This window comes from Macaca fascicularis, chromosome 3 (assembly GCF_037993035.2).
Source record: "Macaca fascicularis isolate 582-1 chromosome 3, T2T-MFA8v1.1".
NCBI classification, from domain to species: Eukaryota; Metazoa; Chordata; class Mammalia; order Primates; family Cercopithecidae; genus Macaca; species Macaca fascicularis.
The window spans coordinates 56,937,501-56,958,614 of record NC_088377.1 but is presented as its reverse complement, the minus strand read 5'-3'; the positions used below and the strand labels follow the sequence as shown (position 1 = coordinate 56,958,614).

At 37.2% G+C, this 21,114-nt stretch overlaps 2 protein-coding genes across 21 annotated transcripts in view; both read right to left on the bottom strand.

Annotated features, from left to right (window-relative positions):
• Positions 1-21,114, bottom strand: part of AUTS2 (activator of transcription and developmental regulator AUTS2) — a 1,209,597-nt gene that overhangs the window by 535,384 nt on the left and 653,099 nt on the right. The window lies entirely within an intron of this gene.
• Positions 4,287-8,841, bottom strand: LOC135970115 (putative uncharacterized protein encoded by LINC00596). Its single transcript, XM_065541827.2, has 2 exons — positions 8,568-8,841; positions 4,287-4,542 (listed from the first exon to the last, which is right to left on the bottom strand). The coding sequence occupies exons 1-2, from the start codon at positions 8,714-8,716 to the stop codon at positions 4,404-4,406; spliced, it is 288 nt and encodes a 95-aa protein (XP_065397899.1). The 5' UTR covers positions 8,717-8,841; the 3' UTR covers positions 4,287-4,403.

Sequence of the window (21,114 nt, the reverse complement as noted above, 5' to 3'; positions counted from 1 at the left end):
TTCCAAATGATCTGATTCAAATTGGAGTAACGTCAATACTTAGCACTTACAGAAAAGTCCTCTACAAGCTTAGCAGACACTATGCTTTTCAGCCCATCCCTGGTAGGAAGTGGTCAACAACAAGGTGGCATCTGCCAGGGTGACTGGCATCAGATTTGACTCATTCTGTCAAAGGCTTTGGCATAAGCACCATGGCCCTGGCATGGGCATCAACAGGCAAAGAATCTGGCAAAACCATCAACAGGGGAAGGAATTAGGCTTGATGATGACAGAATGCGCAGAGGCCCTCCTCAATGGGCATGCCAGGTCCTTGACATGATAATGAGTGAGGCCAAGGGCATGAACTGATCGTCAGTTCAGCTGCACTCCTCTTCCTGATGAGGCGGAACATATCAATGATCAAGTTTAAGAACTGAACAGGCTTTTTAAAATGGAAAAACCTCTTTTTACAAAAAAAGAAGAAAAAGAAAAGCCAAGCTCTAGATTTTTGTATGGAAAGAAAGAAAGGGGTTAGGGAGGTCCCGGAGGTCATACCTGTCAGGAAGTAAGGTATTTGGTAACAGAAGGAAGGCTCTCTGATAGCGGCAGAATGCATACCATGCTCGCATTGTGGACAGAATATAAATGTTGCCTTCATTGTCCACTCAAAGATGTGCGTATCTAGAAACTGTCATTACTGAGAGTTTTAATATTTTTCCACACCACTTGCTTGAAAGGAAAGGCAACAGAGATCACAGTGAGTTCCTGAAGGGCACCACATAATTCACGAGACAACCAAACCCTCCCAGACTCTGGAGGGCCCGATGCTGGGAGATGTTCTAAGCTACTCCTGCAAGGAGGTAGGGGGTGAAAGCTCCTTCTGGGGCTGCCTTGCCAAACAGAAAGCCAGCTTCACAGATCATTGGGAAAAGAATTAGTAATCAATACAAAACGTATTCAAAATGTCATCAAGCTTGTTAGGGTCCCTCTGTCTTAGACTCTACAAGGCTTTCTAGTCACTTTTGAAGTTTACCTTGTCCACTATCATTAAATATTTGTTGTCACATGCTTGACTAGGTCCTGAAAATTTCTTAGAGCCAAAAAAACACCAATGCCATTTTCACAGCAGCCTCATACAACTTAAGGTAGCCTACATCTTGGTCTCTCAGGGCAGTAAGATAGTCCTTAGATAAATGTTCCAAAAATGAAACCTTGTGAAGGTGGCCCAATGAGTCCCTTGCCTCATACATGGACAAGGATCTAGTGCATTCTTCAGCAGGCTAGAGAACTTTCTCAAAATGTTCAAAGAAGAAAATGATAGTCAGGGTCATGATCAGCACAATTCATTTCTAACTCAGCAATGTGCTACTCCCGAGCAGCAGCTGAACCAACACTGTTCACAGAAAACAGACCGAATTATGAAAATTGCATGAAAATGAAGCTCTTTGATGACATTTGCTACTGTCCTACTTAGTATTCCTTCTCCATCTTTCCCCTATGAACACAGTTCCTCTTAGATGCCCTTTTTTGACCTCTACAGTTGTTACTGCTCAACATAACCACAGTCTCAACATTGTCAAACCATTTCACAGTGACACCATGTCTCAGGCAATGTTAGGCCACTGCCAACAAGTAGCGAGTAACCTGTGCTGACAACACATTACAGCCCTGCCATAAACAATCATCGTCTCACTGAAGCAAAATGGCAGTCAAATTAGAGCAGAATATGTAACAACATGCATAGTAAATTGGCATAGCAGCTTGCTAAACAAAAACGGGGCAGCAGTCACACACAAGATGCAGAGCCACAACTGTGCCACATTGTCCATGCTCATGTCGGCCAGGAGTTGGACCAGAGCCCACCTATGCCAACAGAGAATCTCTGTGGGGGATGAGTGGGAAACCTCTGCCCCCTTTTGTGTTGTCAGCTTACCTTAATTCTACACTCACACTCTGAAGAGGATATATGAAAATGATGCCAGATCCTTGGATCTACAGATAAGGAGTAATGGTAGCCTCAAAATAAAACACGATAGGCAGGCTGGGCATGATGACTCACTCCTGTAATCCCAGCACTTTGAGAGGCCAAGGTGGGAGGATCGCTCAGGCCCAGAAGTTGGAGACCAGCCTGGGCAACACAGTGAGGCCCCGTCTCTATAAAAAAATATTTTCAGACCAGGCACAGTGGCTCACACCTGTAATCCCAGCACTTTGGGAGGTCAAGGTGGGCGGCTGACTTGACGTCAGGAGTTCAAGGCCAGCCTGGCCAACATGCTGAAATCTCGTCTCTACTCAAAATACAAAGATTAGCTGGGCATGGTGGCGTGTGCCTGTAATCCCAGCTACTCAGAAGGCTTAGGTGGGAAAATCGCTTCAACCCAGGAGGTGGAGATTGCAGTGAGCCGAGATTGTGCCACTGTACTCCAGCCTGGGCCCAGGTCAGAGCAAGACTCCATCTCAAAACAACAACAACAAAAACAAAATTCATAATGAGCTGGATGTGGTGGCATGTGCCTGTAGTCCCAGCTACTTGAGAGGCTGAAGTGGCAGGATTGCTTGAGTATAGGAGGTCGAGGTTGCAATGAGTTATGATTATGCCACTGGTCTCTGGCCTGGGTAGTAGAGTGAGACCCCAATTCTCAAAAGAAAAAAAAAAAAACTAAAAAATGGAATAGGCATGCAGAAGGAAGCCCCAGCCACACAATTAGACCTGCCAGACCATCATGTAAGGACTATGCTTAAGAAACAATGAAGAGTAAGGCAGAAGCCAGGCATCCAATTTTCTTAGATCAGGAAAAGACTACCCATTATAGCTGGGGGCACAATGTGAGATGTGCTGGATTCACTGAACAAAATAAAAGTTCAGGGACCACACTGAAGGTTGACTATGAAGGCAATTCTCCTTCCCTTAGCTCTACACCAGACTGAGAGCTGAGGTGGGATAAAGACGCTAGAGTACTTTCTATCTATGTCCATGATTAATCTGAAAGCTATAATAAGCAAAGCATGACAAAACACAGAAGGAAGATAAATGAACCCAACTGGCAGAAAAACAAAAGCAGAAGGCAGAAAGGGACCAAAGGCATAAAGGGCAAGTTGTCCCTAAAAATGCAAGCCCTAAGATCACAGTAAGTACAAAGCTGGGGTCAGCCATGGTGATTTGTTTTCTGAATGCAAGCAGATAATACCAACTTGCAGGACTCTGGGGCAGCCCTGACAGACAACTGTTGTATTTCATTCTGAGACTGCTTCCTCGTACAGAGCAGATACAATAGGTTTAGCAGGTCCTTGGCCACTTGGAAGTCATTTGTGAATATGGACCATGGGATGAAATCCACCTTCAGCCACTATAAGTCTGTTTTTCAGGACTGGGGCATGAAGCCGGGGACACCACCACTGCTGCCTGTTACGACCCTCTGTTCTCTTGGCCCACTGTGCAACATTTACACACATCCCTTCAGAGGAAACTGAAGAAGAAGCAGCCCTAGTTTATTAACCCAACGCACTGCAAATCTAATTAAAAGTCAAATACACAATACTCTCTTCAAAATCCAAATGTTCTTTACAGAAACATCAAGGAGGAAGGGAGCAGAGCGGAATGGCCCCACGAAGGTAATCAGGATTCATCTTCAGGGACTTGTACCCGATTACTCGAAGCTCATTATCAGTGCTCTGCGTAGTAGGAGAACACCTAGAGACCACATCATTAGCGTCCTACACATTCATTATGCCACAAATGGAAACACCATAACAAAGCAGCCCTGGTGTTCAGGGAAAGATAAGATTTCACTCCCTAGCTCCAGTACACTTAAGTCTATTAAAGTTTTCAGCAATAATGCTGTTAAACAAGGGGAAAAGTTATAGGCTGGTTCTTTCCACATCAAATCATAACCCAATGATTAATAAAACTAGGCCTTACTCTGTTTTAGTGCATATAATTAAAAACCTTAGAAAATGGTTTGTTCTTATATTTTTAGTTTTAACAACACAAGGTCAATAGTGCTTTTGATCAACATGATTTAGTATCCAACAAAAATTCTATCTCTTTCTATCAGTTGGCTGAAATGATGAGTAAAACTCACCAAAACAAAGCAAACATAACAACAAAGAAAACAAGTCAAATTGTACAGGGTGAGGTTTTGAAGGATATTACTACGAAACCATCTCTGGAAAGAAAAGTTCTTCCCATATAAGCTGAGGTTATAAAATACATCTGAGAGCAATCCTTGCTTGTCAAAAGAGTGCAGACTCAGTTATTTGTGGGGCTCTGGGTTGGAATGCAAATGTCAAAAGGAACACCACAGAAAAAGTGGAAAAGAGAAAGATAATTTATTTCATCATTAATCTTTTTGCAATTAGTCTCTCCCTATTTGCTTTTTAAAGACCACCTTTTTAAAGGTAATTTCGTGGCTGGGCGTGGTGGCTCACGCCTGTAATCCTGGCACTTTGGGAAGCCGAGGCAGGTGGATCACAAGGTCAGGAGTTCGAGACCAGCCTGACCAACATGGTGAAACCCTGTCTCTACTAAAAATACAAAAATTAGCCGGGCATGGTGGCGCGTGCCTGTAATCCCTGCTGCTTGGAAGGCTGAGGCAGGAGAATTGCTTGAACCCAGCAGGCAGAGGTTGCAGTGAGCCAAGATCACACCATTGCACTCCAGCCTGGGTGACAGAGCGAGACTCCATCCAAAAAAAAAAAAAAAGTAATTTCGAGGTCCAGAACAACCCATACCTGGATTTCTGAAGGTGGGTGAAAAGAACCAGCTTCCCCCACTGAGCCCTACTCACCCAATCTTCTCTCTCATTTATGATGAGGATTGTTATGTTAGAAGGGTCAAGACATTTTCAACTGAAATACCACTAACCTGTTTTAGAATTGAAAACACATACATCCTGAGATAGTCTAGTAGGCAAAAATAAAATTATCCTATTATGTTGCTTTGCTATCTTCCCATTTCCTTCAACAGATACAGAAGAACCATCTGTTCTAGACTGTGAGAATACTCTGCTACATAAGACATTACAAATATAACATTTGTGAAATTTGCTCTTAAGGAGATTACAAACTACTAAAGGAGCTCATAACAAGTCAAAAGAGAAGGGTAAAGGAAAGTTTTACAGAAACAGTAGCTTTTGAAGCATTTGCCAGAAAAAGGAATGGTGACATTGGAACATGTACAATTGGACAGTGTTTGGGATAGCGAGCAGTGAGAGCAAGTCATAGAAGCAGAAAAAAAACGGGCGCTTAGGAAGAACATTAAGTGATTAAATTTGGTTGCATCAGCAGTTCTGCAACCTGATCAGGTTACAGAGCACCTGGAATTCATGATGGTCTTTGCAAAACAAGAAGGTATTTGTAGAGCCTTATGGAATAATGAAATACTAATTTCACTTAAGAAGGGGGAATAATATAATCTATGGTTGAAAGCATGAGTGAAGATTGGAATGAAAGAATTAAATTACATTAATGATTATACTTTTTATTTTATTGAAAAAGACATAATTACTCGATTTTTAGAGTAGAATATTTTGGTCCAGGTTGCAGAGTGTCCGTGTTTGGCAGGATCATGGCTATTTCCAGCCTTATGCCATGGGAGGTACCGAGACTGATACTTCCACTGAAAACAATTTAAAAACTAAATAGAATGAAGTTTAAAATACTCTTCTAATCTACATCTATGAGCTAGACAGAAAGTAAGCAATACTCAGGTCAAAAAGAAAGCAAAGAGAAGAAAAAAAATTTAGTTTTTGTTTCATCTTATTAATGTTTCCCAAACTAGTTAGAACTTCAGCTTTGGCTTCAAGTCTTTACAAATCCAGGGATCAAGAACATAGCACATGGCCCCCACCCAGGTAAGACATTTAGTAGAAGACTTCCCAACAGAGCTATACACGAAAGACCTACACATTCAGTGCTAGGTGAACTAAAAATAAACTACCCTCTCCCTCAACTAAATTGCAATGAAAATTTCTCATCTCAAATAGTATTGCCAAGAGAAAAAAAAAAATCTCTTCTGATAATGCATAATGACAAGCTAACTCTCATAGAGTTTTAAGGCCTTAATTTACATAAAATGGTCTGAAAAGAAAAACCTCAACCTGAGAATATAAGAAGGTCTCACACAGGTAGTTTCACTAGATAAACGAAATAATCAAATATCTGGTAAAAACCACCTTTCTCCCAGGTGTCAAAGAATTCCTAAAAATTCCAGGAAAAACAAGCAATACTCACACAAAGTTCTCAGGGAAATGAGCAATTCACAGTAAAAATTACCAAACAAGTAAGGAAAGGCAAAAGGATGAGTGAAAGCAGGCAGATAACAACAATCAGATATATAAATCATTGGAAATGCTTCAGACATTGATATTTCAGACACGGTAAGTCTATGTAATGTCTCAAGGAGAATTAAGAGTCTTAAAAAAATCAACAACACCTACTATGTACTCACAGAGTTAAAGATTTTAAATAAAGAATCAACAGTTTTGAATTCAAAAAATTTCTTTTTTTCCATTCCAGGACTAAGGCAGAGTAGATACAAAATGACATCTTGTTATGCCGTAACATAAACAACTGCTCAAATCAATGACAGGAGCACACCACTAGGTTACCGGAGCCATTTTAGATGTGGATACCACTGGCCAAATATGAAATAATACGAGTACTAAAATTATTCAGTAATGAATTCAAGACTGCTTAGGAAAATAGGGATTCATAAATTAATATTGACTACATAAAGAAAAAATGAAAAAGAAATATCATGTTACCTAGACTTCAAGATCTATTACAAAGCTATATTGATCATAAAGGTATGGTACTGGCAGAAAGACAAATTACCAATGAAACAGGATAGAGAACACAGAAGTAAACCCACACACTTTTGGTTAGTTGATTTTCTACAAAGATGCCAATAGCACACAATGGAGAAAAGATAGTCTCTTTAATAACTGGTATTGGGAAAACTGGATATCCACAAGTAGAATAATGAAATTGGATGCTTACTTCATACCGTTTACAAAAATAAACTCAAAATGGATGGAAAACTTAAATGTAAGATCTGAAACTGTAAAATTACTGGAAAAAAACATAGGAAAATGTTCCACAACATTGATCTAGGAAAAGATTTCTTGAATATGACTCCAAAAGCACAGGTGACAAAAACAAAAATTAACAAGTGGGATTGTATCAACCTAAAAATCTTCTTCACAGCAAAAAAAAGCGATTAACAGAGTTAAGAAATAGCCTGCAAACTGGGAGAAAATATTTGCAAACCATACATTTAATATGGGGTTAATATCCAAAATATATAAGGAACTCAAACAACTCAATAGCAATAAAACAAATAACCCACCAATGGGCAAAGGGCCTAAATAGATACTTCTCCAAAGAAGGCATACAAATGGCCTTCAGACATATGAAAAAATGCTCATCATCACTGATCAACAGGGAAATTAAAGTCACAATGAGATATCAAAAGGATGAAAGGTAAGGGTTGGCAGTGGTGTGGAGAAATGTTCACCGTTCGTGGGAATGTAACTGTAAATGTGCACTGTTCATGGGAATGTAACTTAATACAGCCATGAAGGAAAACAGTATGGAAGTTCGTCAGAAAATTAAAAATAGAATTACATTATCATCCAGTAGTCTTACTTCTGATATAAATCCAAAGAAATTGAAATCAGTATGCCAAAGAGGTACCTATACTCTCATGTTCATTGCAGCAATATTCACAGTTGATAACTATACTGTAAGGTAAGAGAATATTCCTATTAAGAAATATATAACCTAAATTGTTTAGTGAAAAAGGTCATAATGTATAAAATTTATCTTTAAATGGTCAGAAAATAATATATCCGAGAGAGAAAAAACAAATTATAAATCAAATGGAGTGAAATAAGAATCAGAGGCTCCAGGTAAAAGGTGTATGGTATTATTCACATAGTTTCTGACCTTACAATGATTTTCATATTTGAAATGACTTCCAAATAAAAAGCTAAATTTTAAAAAATTATAAAAACAAACTATATTAATCAAAATTGAAAATCTCAGTAATCAGAATTAACAACAGATTAGGTACTGGTGAAGAGCCAACAAGCAAACTGGAAGCTAAAATAAAACATCATCTGGAATGTAGTACAGAAATGATGAGAGTCAAGGAAGACGCAGTGAGAAAGAAGGTCTAACAAACATCTAATCTTAGTTCCCAGAGAAGAGGAAGGGAAAGAGAGAATGAGGAGTTGGCAATATTTGAAAAGAAATTGAACAGACAATTTTCCAAAACTGATGAAAAATATCAATCCAAAGATACAAGAAGACAAGAAATCCCTAAAATTAACTGATAAAAGTGGTTACCTTGGGGGAAGAGTACATTTAGAGAAGAGGTGAGGGAACTTTTTACTTAATTTACTTGTATTTGTTGAAATATTTTATATTGGCTGGGTGTGGTGGTGGCTCACACCTGTAATCCCAGCACTTTGGAGACTGAAGTGGGTGAATCATGAGGTCAGGAGTTCAAGACCAGTCTGGCCAACATGGTGAAACACCGTCTCTACTAAAAACACAAAAAATTAGCTGGGCGTAGTGGCAGGCACCTGTAATCCCAGCTACTCAGGAGGCGGAGGCAGGAGAACTGTTTGAACCTGGGAGGCAGAGGTTGCAGTGAGCCGAGACCGTGCCACTGTACTCCAGCCTGAGCGACAGAGTGAGACTCCATCTCAAAAATAAATAAATAAATAAACATTTTATAACTGGAAATTTATCCATATGCCATGTATACTTTTTAAACTTTTGTTTTGAGTTCAAGGGTACATGTGCCGGTTTGTTACGTGGGTAAGCTGCGTGCCACGGGGGTTTGGTGTAGAGATAATTTTGTCACCTGGTAATAAGCATCGTACCTGATAGTGTTTTGATCCTCTCCCTCCTACCACCCTCCACCCTCAAGTAGGCCCCAGTGTCTGTTATTCTCCTTCTAGTGTCCGTGCATTGTTGTTGTTTAGCTCCCACTCATAGGTGAGAACTTGCAGTATTTGGTTTTCTGTTCCTGTGTTGGTCTGCCTAGGAAGGTGGCCTCTACCTCTGTTGATGTTGCTGCAAAGGGCATGATCTCGTTTTTTTGTGACTGCATGGTGTTCTATGATGTATATGTACCATGTCTGCTTTGTCCAGTCTACCATTGACAGGTATTTGGGTGGATTCCATTTCTTTGCTATTGTAAATAGTACATGTATAATTAAAATTAAAAATAAGAGAGATGTTAGTGAATTTTGTAGTTTCATTCTGATGAGAACAGTGTGGTATGTATGGGTTCCACTAGTTTCACCCTAACCCCCCCGTATCAGAATTACCCAGTGGCAGAGAGTGGAGGTGGGTGGCGGACCTTGCAGATTCTGGGTCTGTACCTGACCATGTGAATCTGTTTCTGGAAGAGAATGCTGCAAATGCGCAGGTCTGACTATTGCATGTCTGGTATCACGGCCCTATCTGGTCTTCAGACCATGCTTTGAGAAACACTAAGAGAGGAAAACCCAGACAGTCTGATCATTCTTACCTTCATCCCTATTTGTAAATGAGTCCAAGCTTGGGGCATGTTTGTGTATAGGAGATAGTGTTACCCGATTAGTAGATCCTTGAATAAAACAATGGCTTCATAAAGAGAAGCGATTATGTAGATTCACAGCCATTCAAAGTTGTCTTGCTTTGAATGGAATGGGGTTCTGTCTGAGCTCCTTCCCTATTTATTAGGAGCATTAATATTTTACTTAATATTAAATGTTTTAGGTAAAACATTAGTATTTTACTTAAAACATAATTTGACGCAAGAACAAATGGGCCCCACTTGAAATCTTTATGTCCCATCAGGGCACCTGCATCATCACATGCATGTATCAAATCCACTTACTGAGTGTGATTCAGAGAACAACGAAAACTGCAGTGGCACATCCTCTTAGGTATGTGGATCCTGTAAAAATGATCTCATGGTTACTCAGGTTATTCTGGTTCCCTGAGAGTCGGGTGAACCTTCTGCTTTGCCCTGAACAATCTCCTACACATCAGTGTTTCTCAAAGAGCATTCTGTAGACCACCCTCATTGGAGTCATTTGGGGAAACTTGTTAAAAATGAAGATCCCAGGGTCTCTCTGCTGACTTACTGAATCCGAGCCTCTAAGAACAGGTCCCAGGAGCTTGCATTTAAGTAAGATTTCCAATTTATTCGAATGCACACTAAACTCCATTCTATAGAACTGTCCCATATGGTTTCCAGTATGGTAGCCACTGGCCACATGTGGCTTTTGAGGGCTTGCAGTGTGGTTGATGACACATATTGAAATTATATTTTGGACCTACTGGGTTAAATAAAACATAATTTAAAATTAAAAAAAGACAACAAATCCTAAGCAGGTTATGCAAAAATAATTTCAACCTAAATGCACACCAAAGACAAAACAAAGACTTAAAAGCAGCCAGAGAAAGAACAAATTACATTAAAAGAAGCAACAATTAAATAACACCTTATATTTCAACAGTAACAGTGTAGAATCTTGAAGACACTAGAATGACATCTTTAATATCTGAAGTGAAACTTGTCAACTTAAAATATCACAGAGTAAAAAGTATCTTTCCATAGTAAAAATTCTCTAAAAAATATAATTTATCTAGAATACAAGTGATCCAACATGAATGGTCTGAAAGCAATAAAAATGAAGAATAAAATATGGTAAAATATGTGGTTAATTCTGAACAATATCATCTGCTGGGTGTATACAACAGGATTAAGATAAATGATAACAAACTGATGGGAATTAAAGTGTTCAAAAGTCCCTGTATTCATCATTATCTTTCCTTTCCTCCCGAGTAACTTTAGACTTTGAAATGTTTTTATTAAATTTCTAGAGTAACAATCAAAAGAATGAAAATAGTTTATAGAATTTCTGAAATCGCAGAAAAAAAATGAAGAAACAATTCAAAGAAAAGCAAGAAATCAGAAAAAAAATGTAGAAAGGGCAAAAAATGGAATGCACAAAATAAGTTCTAATTGATCTATACTTATAAACAGACAAAAAGCTCCATTTAATGGACAAATATTATTTGATCAGAAGAGCTTTTGAAAACATCTTCATCCCTGTGAGGTCTGAGAAAAAAAATTAAAAAAAAAAATCAATCTATATAGTACCTATAAGAAACATACCTAAAACATAGAGACATGGCTGGGCACGGTGGCTCATGCCTGTAATCCCAGCACTTTGGGAGGCTGAGGCAGGCGGATCACTTGAGGTCAGGAGTTTGAGACCAATCTGGCCAACATGGCAAAACCCCACCTTTACTAAAAAAAAAAATTAGCTGGGTGTGGTGGTGGGTACCTGTAGTCCCAGCTACTCGGAAGGCTGAGGTGGGGGAATCGCTTGAGCCCGGGAGGTGGAGGTTGCAGTGAACCGAGATCACACCACTGCGCTCCAGCCTGGGCAACAGAGCAATACTGTCTCAAAAACAACAGCAACAAAAAAACACAACGAAAACACACAGAGACAGAAGACTCACAAGTAAACAGATATAATATAATATATATATATATATATATATATATGAAATAGCAATTAAAAGTATGCCGTTATAGTTATAATAAATGTTGACTAAATAAGCTTTAAAGCAAAAAAAATTTCTATAGATTAAAAAGGTCATTAGAATAAAATATTTGATTCATCATAAAAATATATCCAATGTTACACAGTCTTAAAAAGTATAGATATATGGCAAAATCTGAGAGAACTACAAGCCAGAATCATGGTGATAAGATTTGTAACATACCTCCCTTAGTACTAGAAACATCAAGCAGAAAGATAATTACTAATGATATAATCTCAATGACAAAAGTAATATGTTTGTTTTACCACACATATAGGTAACACCAATTCAGTAACTGTAGGATACGTAATTTTTTTTCAAACTGATACACCATGCAGAAAACTAGCAATATACTGGGCCATAATTAAGTATCAACAAATTAAAAAGATTAGTAGCACACAGATCATGTTCCCAGTGATGGAAAGGAAAAAAATCTAGAAAACAGCCATATATCTCAAATTTTAAAAAAAATTTCTAAATGTGAGTTAAAGAAGTCAACATACAGAAAAACCTAAAATAGCTTTAATTAAACAATAACAGATAACATATCAAAAATTTTTATATGAAGCTGAACTACTAAAGAAAAATTGACAGCCTTGAAATACATATATTTTTTAAATAAGGCTAAAAATGTAACAAACCATCAATTTACAAAATTGTAAAAGATGAACAGTTAAACCTAAAGAAGTTGGAAGAAATAAAATCATGACAAAGCTAAGATAAAAAATATACAACAAAGCAAAGAAGAAAATAAACAAGGCAAAAAGTTGATTCTTTGAAGAGGTTAATAACATCCAATATTTCTCAGCAAGAAGGATCAAGAATAAAACAACACACATTCAAAAAATAAATGGCAACAATAACCAACTGCAGAAAGTAAAGGAGGAGAATTAGTTACAAAGTAGCAGATATTAAGAATGTGACAGAGGGTCCCCAAATTATTTAATAAATTTGAAAGCTTAAATGAAATTTAAAACTTCCTAGAAATATGAAAATAAAATTGATGCAAGAAGGAATAAAATATTTGAATGAGATTCCAACAATAAAAGAGATGGAGAGAGAAAATAAAAATAAATCTTCCAACAAATAAATTTGAATCTCATGTTTTAAACCAGGAGTTGCCCACAGATCAGATCTAGCCTGCTGCTACTATTGTAAATAAAGTTTTATTGGAACACAGCCACACTCTTTCATTTATGTACTGTCTGTGGCTGCTGTTACACTCCAATGGGAGAACTAAGTAGCTTCAACAGAGGCAACCTAGTCCTGTACAGAAAAACTTTGACAATCCTTAGTTTAAATGGTGAATTCTACCTACTACCAAAGGCAGAAATAATTCCACTCTGCAATTCATTTTATTAGGTTACTATAATCTTGATAACAATCCTCACAATGATGATTTGAGAAAAATACTACAAGACAACTGGACTCATGAACTTAGATGAAAAATCCTAAGTAAAATGTCAGCAAACTGAATCTAGCATTGTGTGAAAGGTATAATATGTCATAATCAATTTATGTTTAACCCAGGAATTACAGATTGATTTAACATTGGAAAATCAATTACTGTAGTTTATCACACTAACAGATTAGAAGAAAATCACATCATCATTTCAATAAATCATCTGACAGTCATTCATAATAAAAATTAAATCTCAGCAAACTAGAAATAGAAGGGAACTTCCTTAATCTGATAAAAGCTACCTAAAAACAAAACAAAACAAAGTACCACATTTAATGGGAAACATTCTAAGCACTTCTTTTAAGATCAAGGCAAGAGATCCTGCTATTATTATTCTATTTGTCATTATTCTATTTGACATTATTGAATGTCATAAGTAACTGGATAACCCAAGATAAATAAATAAAAGTATAAAGATGGGAAAAGATGAAAAAAACACTCATTATGACATGACTGCATATACAGAAATCTAGACAAGCTGCAAAAAACTTACTATAACTAATAAGTTTGGCAAGGTTGCTAGATTCAAAATCAATGTGCAAAAATCAAATGTATTTCTATACACCAGCAATAAATTTTAGAACATATAATTTTTACTGTGGTAAAATATTCACTAAAATAAAATTTACCATTTTAACCATTAAGTGTGTAGTTTAATAGTATTAATTATATCATAATGTTGTTCAATTATCACCACCATCAAGCTCCGGAAATTTTTTCATCTTCCCAAACTGAAACCTAGTTAAACAATAAGAGCCTGTTCCCTCTTCTACCGGCCTCTGACAATCACCATTCTACTTTCTGTCTCTATGACTTTGACTATGGTAGGCGCTGGATATAAGTGAAATTATACAGTATTCTTTTAGTGACTGACTTGTGTCACTTACCATAATGTCTTCAAGGTTCATCCATATGGCAGCATGGGTCAACATTTCCTTCCTAAGGCTGAACAATATTCCATTGTATATATATACTACACTTTCTTTATCCCTTTATCAGTCAATGGATATGTGGGTTATTTCTACCTTTTGGTTATTCTAAATAGTGCTGCTATGAACACTGATGAACAAATATCTGAGTCCCTGCTATGAATGATTTTGGGTATAGACGAAGAAAGAGAATTGCTGCTGTTAACAAGGTTTTCAAAGATACCATTTATAATCGCACCAAAAAAAATCAAGTACCTGGGAACAAATCTAATAGAAATTTGCAAATAGGTAATAAAGAATAATATAGAGAAAAACCATAACATTTTATGGAAGGAGAAAAAGATTTAAATAAATGAACATAAATATTATATTCAAGGACTAGAAGAATCAGTATCATAAAGATGCCAATTCCTTCTAAATTATCTAATAAACAATGCAATTCCAATGAAAATTTCACTTTTTTGAGAATATGAAACTTGATGAGCTGATTCTAAATTTTACACGGGAAAGCAGTAAGACAAGAGTCACCAATGTGTACCTGAAACATAATAAGAGGTGGGGGAGGGAGACTGAATTTTAAAATATCAAGCAATAATTAAAAGTTGTAATAATTTCAACAGTGTTGTGTTGTCATATAAATTAGCGAACAAATCAAAGAGAAAACTCAGAAATAAAACTATGCAAATTTGGAGGCATAATTTATGACAGTTGGTCCATCAGATCACTGAGAGATAAAGAAACTTTAAAAATATATTATGGTAATGGTAATATAGTTGCTTATCCATATGGAGAAAAGTAAAATTGAACCCTTACCTTACCTCACATCGTACATGAAGATTAATTCTAGATAAAGTAATGAATTAAGTATAAAAGATAAAACTAGAACACTTTTAGAAAACAATATATAAGAATGTTTTTATGACCTCAGAGTAGGGATGAATTCTCAAAACAAGACTCAAACCATACAGGAAAAGTTTGATAAACTCAACTATTCTATCATTAAGAACTTCTTTTTATCACAAGACACCATAAACAGAATGCACTGATAAACGACAATTTAGGAAATGTTTTGAAACACACATTATTCACAAAGCAATAGTGATCAAAATATATAAAGCACTCTTACAACTGAATACAAAAAAATTCAACATTAAAATAAAGACATAGATGAAAAAACCCAAAAGAACATGCTCAGAAGAGGAAACCAGGGCAGAAAAATTCAAATTAAAACCACAATAAGGCATATGAAATAACAAGATTACTTCATATGAAGTGTGATAAGAGCATTGATAAGAATGTGGAAATGATGGCAACAATTCTACACTGCTAGTTAGAGTGGAAACTGGTACAATTAGTTTTGAAATCAACTTGGCATTATCCAGTAATGTTCCTTATGTGCACACCCTAAACCCAAGCAATTCTTTTTTTTTTTTTTGAGACGGAGTCTCGCGCTGTCACCCAGGCTGGAGTGCAGTGGCCGGATCTCAGCTCACTGCAAGCTCCGCCTCCCGGGTTCAGGCCATTCTCCTGCCTCCGCCTCCCGAGTAGCTGGGACTACAGAACCCAAGCAATTCTAATGCTAGGTAAGTATCAAGGGTATGTGCCAGGACACACATAAAAGAATAGTCATACAGCACTATTTCTGACAATCAAAAGTGGAAACAACCTGTATATGTCCACTGTCCATCAACACAAGGTATATGTAAACCATAGTATATTCATACAATGGAACACTACAGGGCAGTGAAAATGAATGCATTACAGCTATGTGCAACAACACAGTCAATTCTCAGCAACTAAGGAGCAAAAAACCAAACTGCAGAATATATTCCATTTATAGAACATACAAAACAAATATCACTGTTTAGGAAACAAAGATAAACTTTACAAAAATATTTACTGTAAGTATTCACAAGGCAAATAATTGTTCACTGTGAAACAATTAGACTGGTGGGTTATGAAATTGCTGCTAGTTCCATTATGGGTCTTTAATCATAAGTTAAAAACTATTAGGCCATTAGCAGTGACTTATTAACATATTGCTCAAAAGAACTAGAATTTACCTGCATAAATAAAGTTAGTCTGTCAAGAGCTTTAAAAAACTGCAGTACTTCTAAGATGTCTTACACTTATTTTTTTTAATTTATTTTTATTTATTTTGTTATATATATATATAATTTTTTTGTTTGTTTTCTGAGACAGCATCTCACTCTCCCAGGCTGAAGTGCAGTGGTACAACCTTGGCTCACTGCAACCTTCATATCCTGGGTTCAAGTGATTCTCCTGCCTCAGCCTCCCAAGTAGCTGGGACTACAGGCATGCGCCACCACACCCAGCTAATTTTTGTATTTTTACTAGAGACAGGGTTTCACCATGTTGGCCAGACTGGTCATGAACTCCTCACTTTAAGTAACCCCGCCGCCTCAGCCTCCCAAAGTGCTGGGATTACAGGTGTGAGCTGCCGCGCCCAGCCATCTTGCACTTACTTTTATCAGTTAAGTTTAGTGTTTCTAAACAGTTCAAAGACAAAGAGAAGGATCAAGCACCATTCCCTTTCACTGAAAATTTATCATTTTTCACATGATCCAAATGGTCATAATTACAAATGCCATCTATGCAGAATCATACTGAAACAAAAAAATCCATAAAGCAAATCAATTGTATCAGTGGTGCCAACATTCACCTGACATCCGTTCCTGCTAATCCCTAGTCATTCACAGAACTGCTGCAAGTGTGTTCTTTAGAGGGATGAGAAACTCTAGAGCATGATTACTGAGCATTTTTACCATTGAACCCTCGAGGAGTAGACTCCTGTGAGATGCAATAACACAGAAAAATATTCTGTTTATTACAAAGAAACACTAGATTGGTGGCTGGATTTCATTTAAGGGTTAGATTCATTTCTAAAGATAGTTTATATGTCCTGGCTGGCATTATCCAATGCTGAAAATGCTTTCTAACTTAAGTTTTAAAACAATTTGATCTTTAACAAAAGGAGTTCTTAATAGTAAAGTATATTCAAATTATTAGATTAAGTGAACAAATGAATATAACATCTACAGTAAAATCTACAGTACGATCTGTTGAAAGTATGATCACTACTATGTGAGGAAATAAACATAATGAAATATGTGAAAATGTTAACTGTGGAAAATAAAGAAAAAATAACTTTTTCTTCTTTCTATTCTATATTGTCCAACTTCTCTATAATGGGCTCAAAGGGTCATTAAAAGGTGATAGTATATAAAAAATAACTCACACAGTACCCCTCTCATTTTTACCTTGACAGTAACAGTAAGAGTAGGAGTATCTCCCATACTCTATTACTGTAATAGTATTACTATACTGCATATAGTATTACTATACTGTAATAGTATTACTGTTACAGTAAGAGTAATAATAAGGTATCTCCCATACTCTTACTATTACTGTCAAGGTAAAAATGAGAGGGCAGGCCCAGTCTAATGATTCTAATTTCAAGCAAAGCACATCAATAAGCTTCTTTACAAGCCACATCCCTATTAAGAGTAGTCACGAAAAGAGAAAAGATTTGTAGCATTACCCTTTTGGTGATGATGTGTGAATCAAAGGGGAGCAATGTGTCTAAAAGATTGTACAAATTGTCTGCCAGTTATCTTAAGAATGGAATATGCCATGTGTCACTACTTTGGGACACATTATCACAGAGTTGGGAGAAACAGACTATTTCTCTTTGGGCTGACTCATCACTTTCTTTCAATTGAGCATAGTCAAGGTTAGCCTAAGTAAAACTCTGTTATAAGGTACATAGTAAAGAGTTCTAGGAGGGAGTCCCTGTAAGCTTAAATGTCTCAACAGTTGTTATCATGTAGTAAACTAATGAAGAAACTCAGAAATCCTGGACCCCCAAAATTAAATTTTTCCAAATCTATTTATTCAAACTGAATCACCCACCACTCATGCCTGATCAACCTTCAAAGGAATACAGAACAGCATAAAGTCATAGTCCCACTGATTAGAACCATTTGTGTTTGGTATACATACATACATTATATATATACACATACACACACACACACACATACATATTGATACATTCTTTCCCCTCTATTTTTTAAAGGAAAACTGATTATGGAAACCTGGCTTGAGGCTGTAATTTTGTAAAAGATGCCAGCATAGTTGTTTTCAAGTAAAAAACAAGTTGCACTTTTGTACTCAGAGACCTCTTGTTTTAATTTATGCAAAGCTTAAAACATTTTGTTAGGCCTGAGTGAGACCATCTGTGCAAGAAATAAAGGATGCCTAAGGGTAAAATAGGCAAGAATAGTAATGCTGAATGTGTGGAAGGCGGTAGGCGGCCTACGGGTTTTGCAACTACTGCTGTGACCTTTACTACTTTAGAGAAGAAACAAGGGTAATTTCCATATATTTGCTCCTCTAGAAAAGCACGGCATTTCTCCCCTCTTCCTCTCTTGCTCTCTCTTTTTCCTCATTCCTTCATAAAAAATTGGCAAATCAGATCCTACATAGAGAAGTGCAGTTAGTTTTGAAAACTGTACTTTAAGATACACTCACGTGTACATACAGTGGACTACACTTGAGGGCAGGGAGACTAAGATGAAGGGATGAGAAACTGGGTTGAATAAGATTAACTCAGAAGGGGCATGATAACATTCTCATATATTCTCATGATAACATAATCTCAAATACTAGAAGAGTTATCACACAGAAGGATGGAATGGAGGAAGTAATTGAGTGTCTACTGTATGTCAGGCACTTCACAGAGTATTCATATTTAATTTGTTTTAACATAAAAATGTTTTCTGATTTGTATAACACCCAAAAGTAGAATAAAGACCAATATAAAAGGCAGAAGGAAAGAGCAGGGGAAGTATGCACGGAAGAAGGAAGAAACAGAAATGGAGGAGAGAGGAGAACCAAAGATGAACTGAGAGGCCTCTGAAGATAATTCATGGCCAGTCTCTGGCAATGTTCTGGTACAGATTGGATGGCCACTTGTCCAGACCCTGTTTTGGGGGTTTGGGATGAATTCATTCCTTCCAGCCACACAATCTCCTCTACACAATATGAGGTTTGCAAGTTGATGAGAAGGCACTGGCAACCACCTGAGGTGGAAACCAGGCTGTTCGAGTCTAACCTCTATAACCAAGATACCTATAGTAACTATGCTCTCACTGTGCCTGGTAAGACTTCCCTCCCTAAGGCCAATCTTGGAAGAGGAGGCCATTGCGGAGTTGTGCTGTCACTCTGCACTTATATAAAGAATAAGGGCTGTACCATATCCAAACTGAACAGGTTGTTTTGACCACAGGAAAATAGGACCTCTGGCAAGCTTCCTACTATTTCAGCCAAATGCCCTAAGCATCCTCAATGAAGCATTTCCTCTGCTCAAGCAACTCAGGCATCTCAAAGCCGGCAGGCACTGGTTTAATGCAGGTGTGTTAGAACAGCATTTCTCTGTAAATCAAAGCTTTTTTCAGAGAGCAACACTGCCTGTAAAATGATGGCTTTCTTCCTAACACTCTCAAATTAACATTACAAAGGCCTGACCTTATGTGCATTAAGTATTCCCCAAAGAAGCACGAGAATATTTTGTGAGTTTGTTCATATTGCATTTCTTTCTTTTGATTACCTTTGAGACTTATTAGGGAATCCATGCTTCTCTCCCCTCCCATTTTTCTTACAGAGGTCCCACAGGGGCTAGGGATGAAGGAATGGAGAAAGAACCCAAACCAAGGGTGTAATAGTCACATCAAAGCTAAAAAGACTTTTATTTACCAAAAGAAAGGTTTTTAAAAAAAAACTTCAAAAACGTAGTAAGTACTTTTATCTAGGGGATATACTTTACAGAACATTTATATATAGCTATAGCATATGGGGCTAAAATTAAAATCTTTTATATTGACTCCTCTTAGATAAGGAATAGAGTGAGCTTTAAAACAAAGGCAAGTCTGTAATGTTGAGGCACTGAATTTCCTTAAAGGAAATCAAAATCATTTGTGTTACTTTTTCCATTATGTACTCTTACCCTATTATTGTGGCCTGGAATCTTACATACAAATCATAATGAATATGACAAATGTGTACCACAGGGAACCAATGTTGATAATGATATCATTTGGGATGGAGGAGTCTACGTCTCAATTGGATTTCAGGCAGGACCATGAATCTGCTTTGTAATTAAGACCTAGAGGAGGCCAAAAAGCTGACTGGGAAGCCTTTCCCAATTGCTCAGGCTTTATAAGACGCCATTGACTTTATGGATTCTCCAGCACATGGGGATGGACTTCCTTGTTAGATATTCCCAAACAACAAGGACCTAATCTTGGAGTCAGACCGCCTTACTATTGTTCTTCAAAACCCAAAGTGGATACAGTCCTGCAGTTGCTTTCTTCTAAGCATAAGATTTGATTTCTGACTTGCGGTTGTGAGTGAAAAGCTACTATAAATTGGAAATCATTTCATTGAAACTTTTTTACTATAAACACTTTGTAGGCTTAAACTAAAAGAAAACTGTAATCACCCATAATACCATGAATTAAAGGAGGATGCTGTGTTTTCTACGCATACATATATTTATTTTCTTAAGTTACCATATTGTACATGCTATATTAGAGGGTCACATGTTCAATGCCAAAAATGGTATGCAAGCCTTGAGCAGACCAACTGAATAAAGGGCTAGAGATGGGGACACAAAGGGCCAAAACCAACATAAAGAAGAATGGTTTCTGGAAAGATGTTAGTAATACTAGATGGGAGGGAGAAGGGAGTATAGCAAGAGTCCCTAGGCCTCGTTCTGTATTTAATTCAATCCTTCTGCCCTTAAGATTGTAAGTGTACCACCATCATTTACCCAGCTCCTTCCATATGCCAGGCACTTTACAAAATCCCTATGAAAACCACATATGTATTATCAAACACCATTTTACAATCAAGAAAACCCAGACTCAAAGAGTTGAGAAACTCTTAAGAGTGGTTCAGGGAATACTCACAACCAGATGTGTCAGACATCAAAGTCAAAGCTACTAGTTACCAGGTTACATCAATTGTAGCCAGGGCTCTGAAAGATGCACCATATTGAACCCAGCTGTGTTGCATTAAATCTCCTACAGCCTACCACCTGTGCTC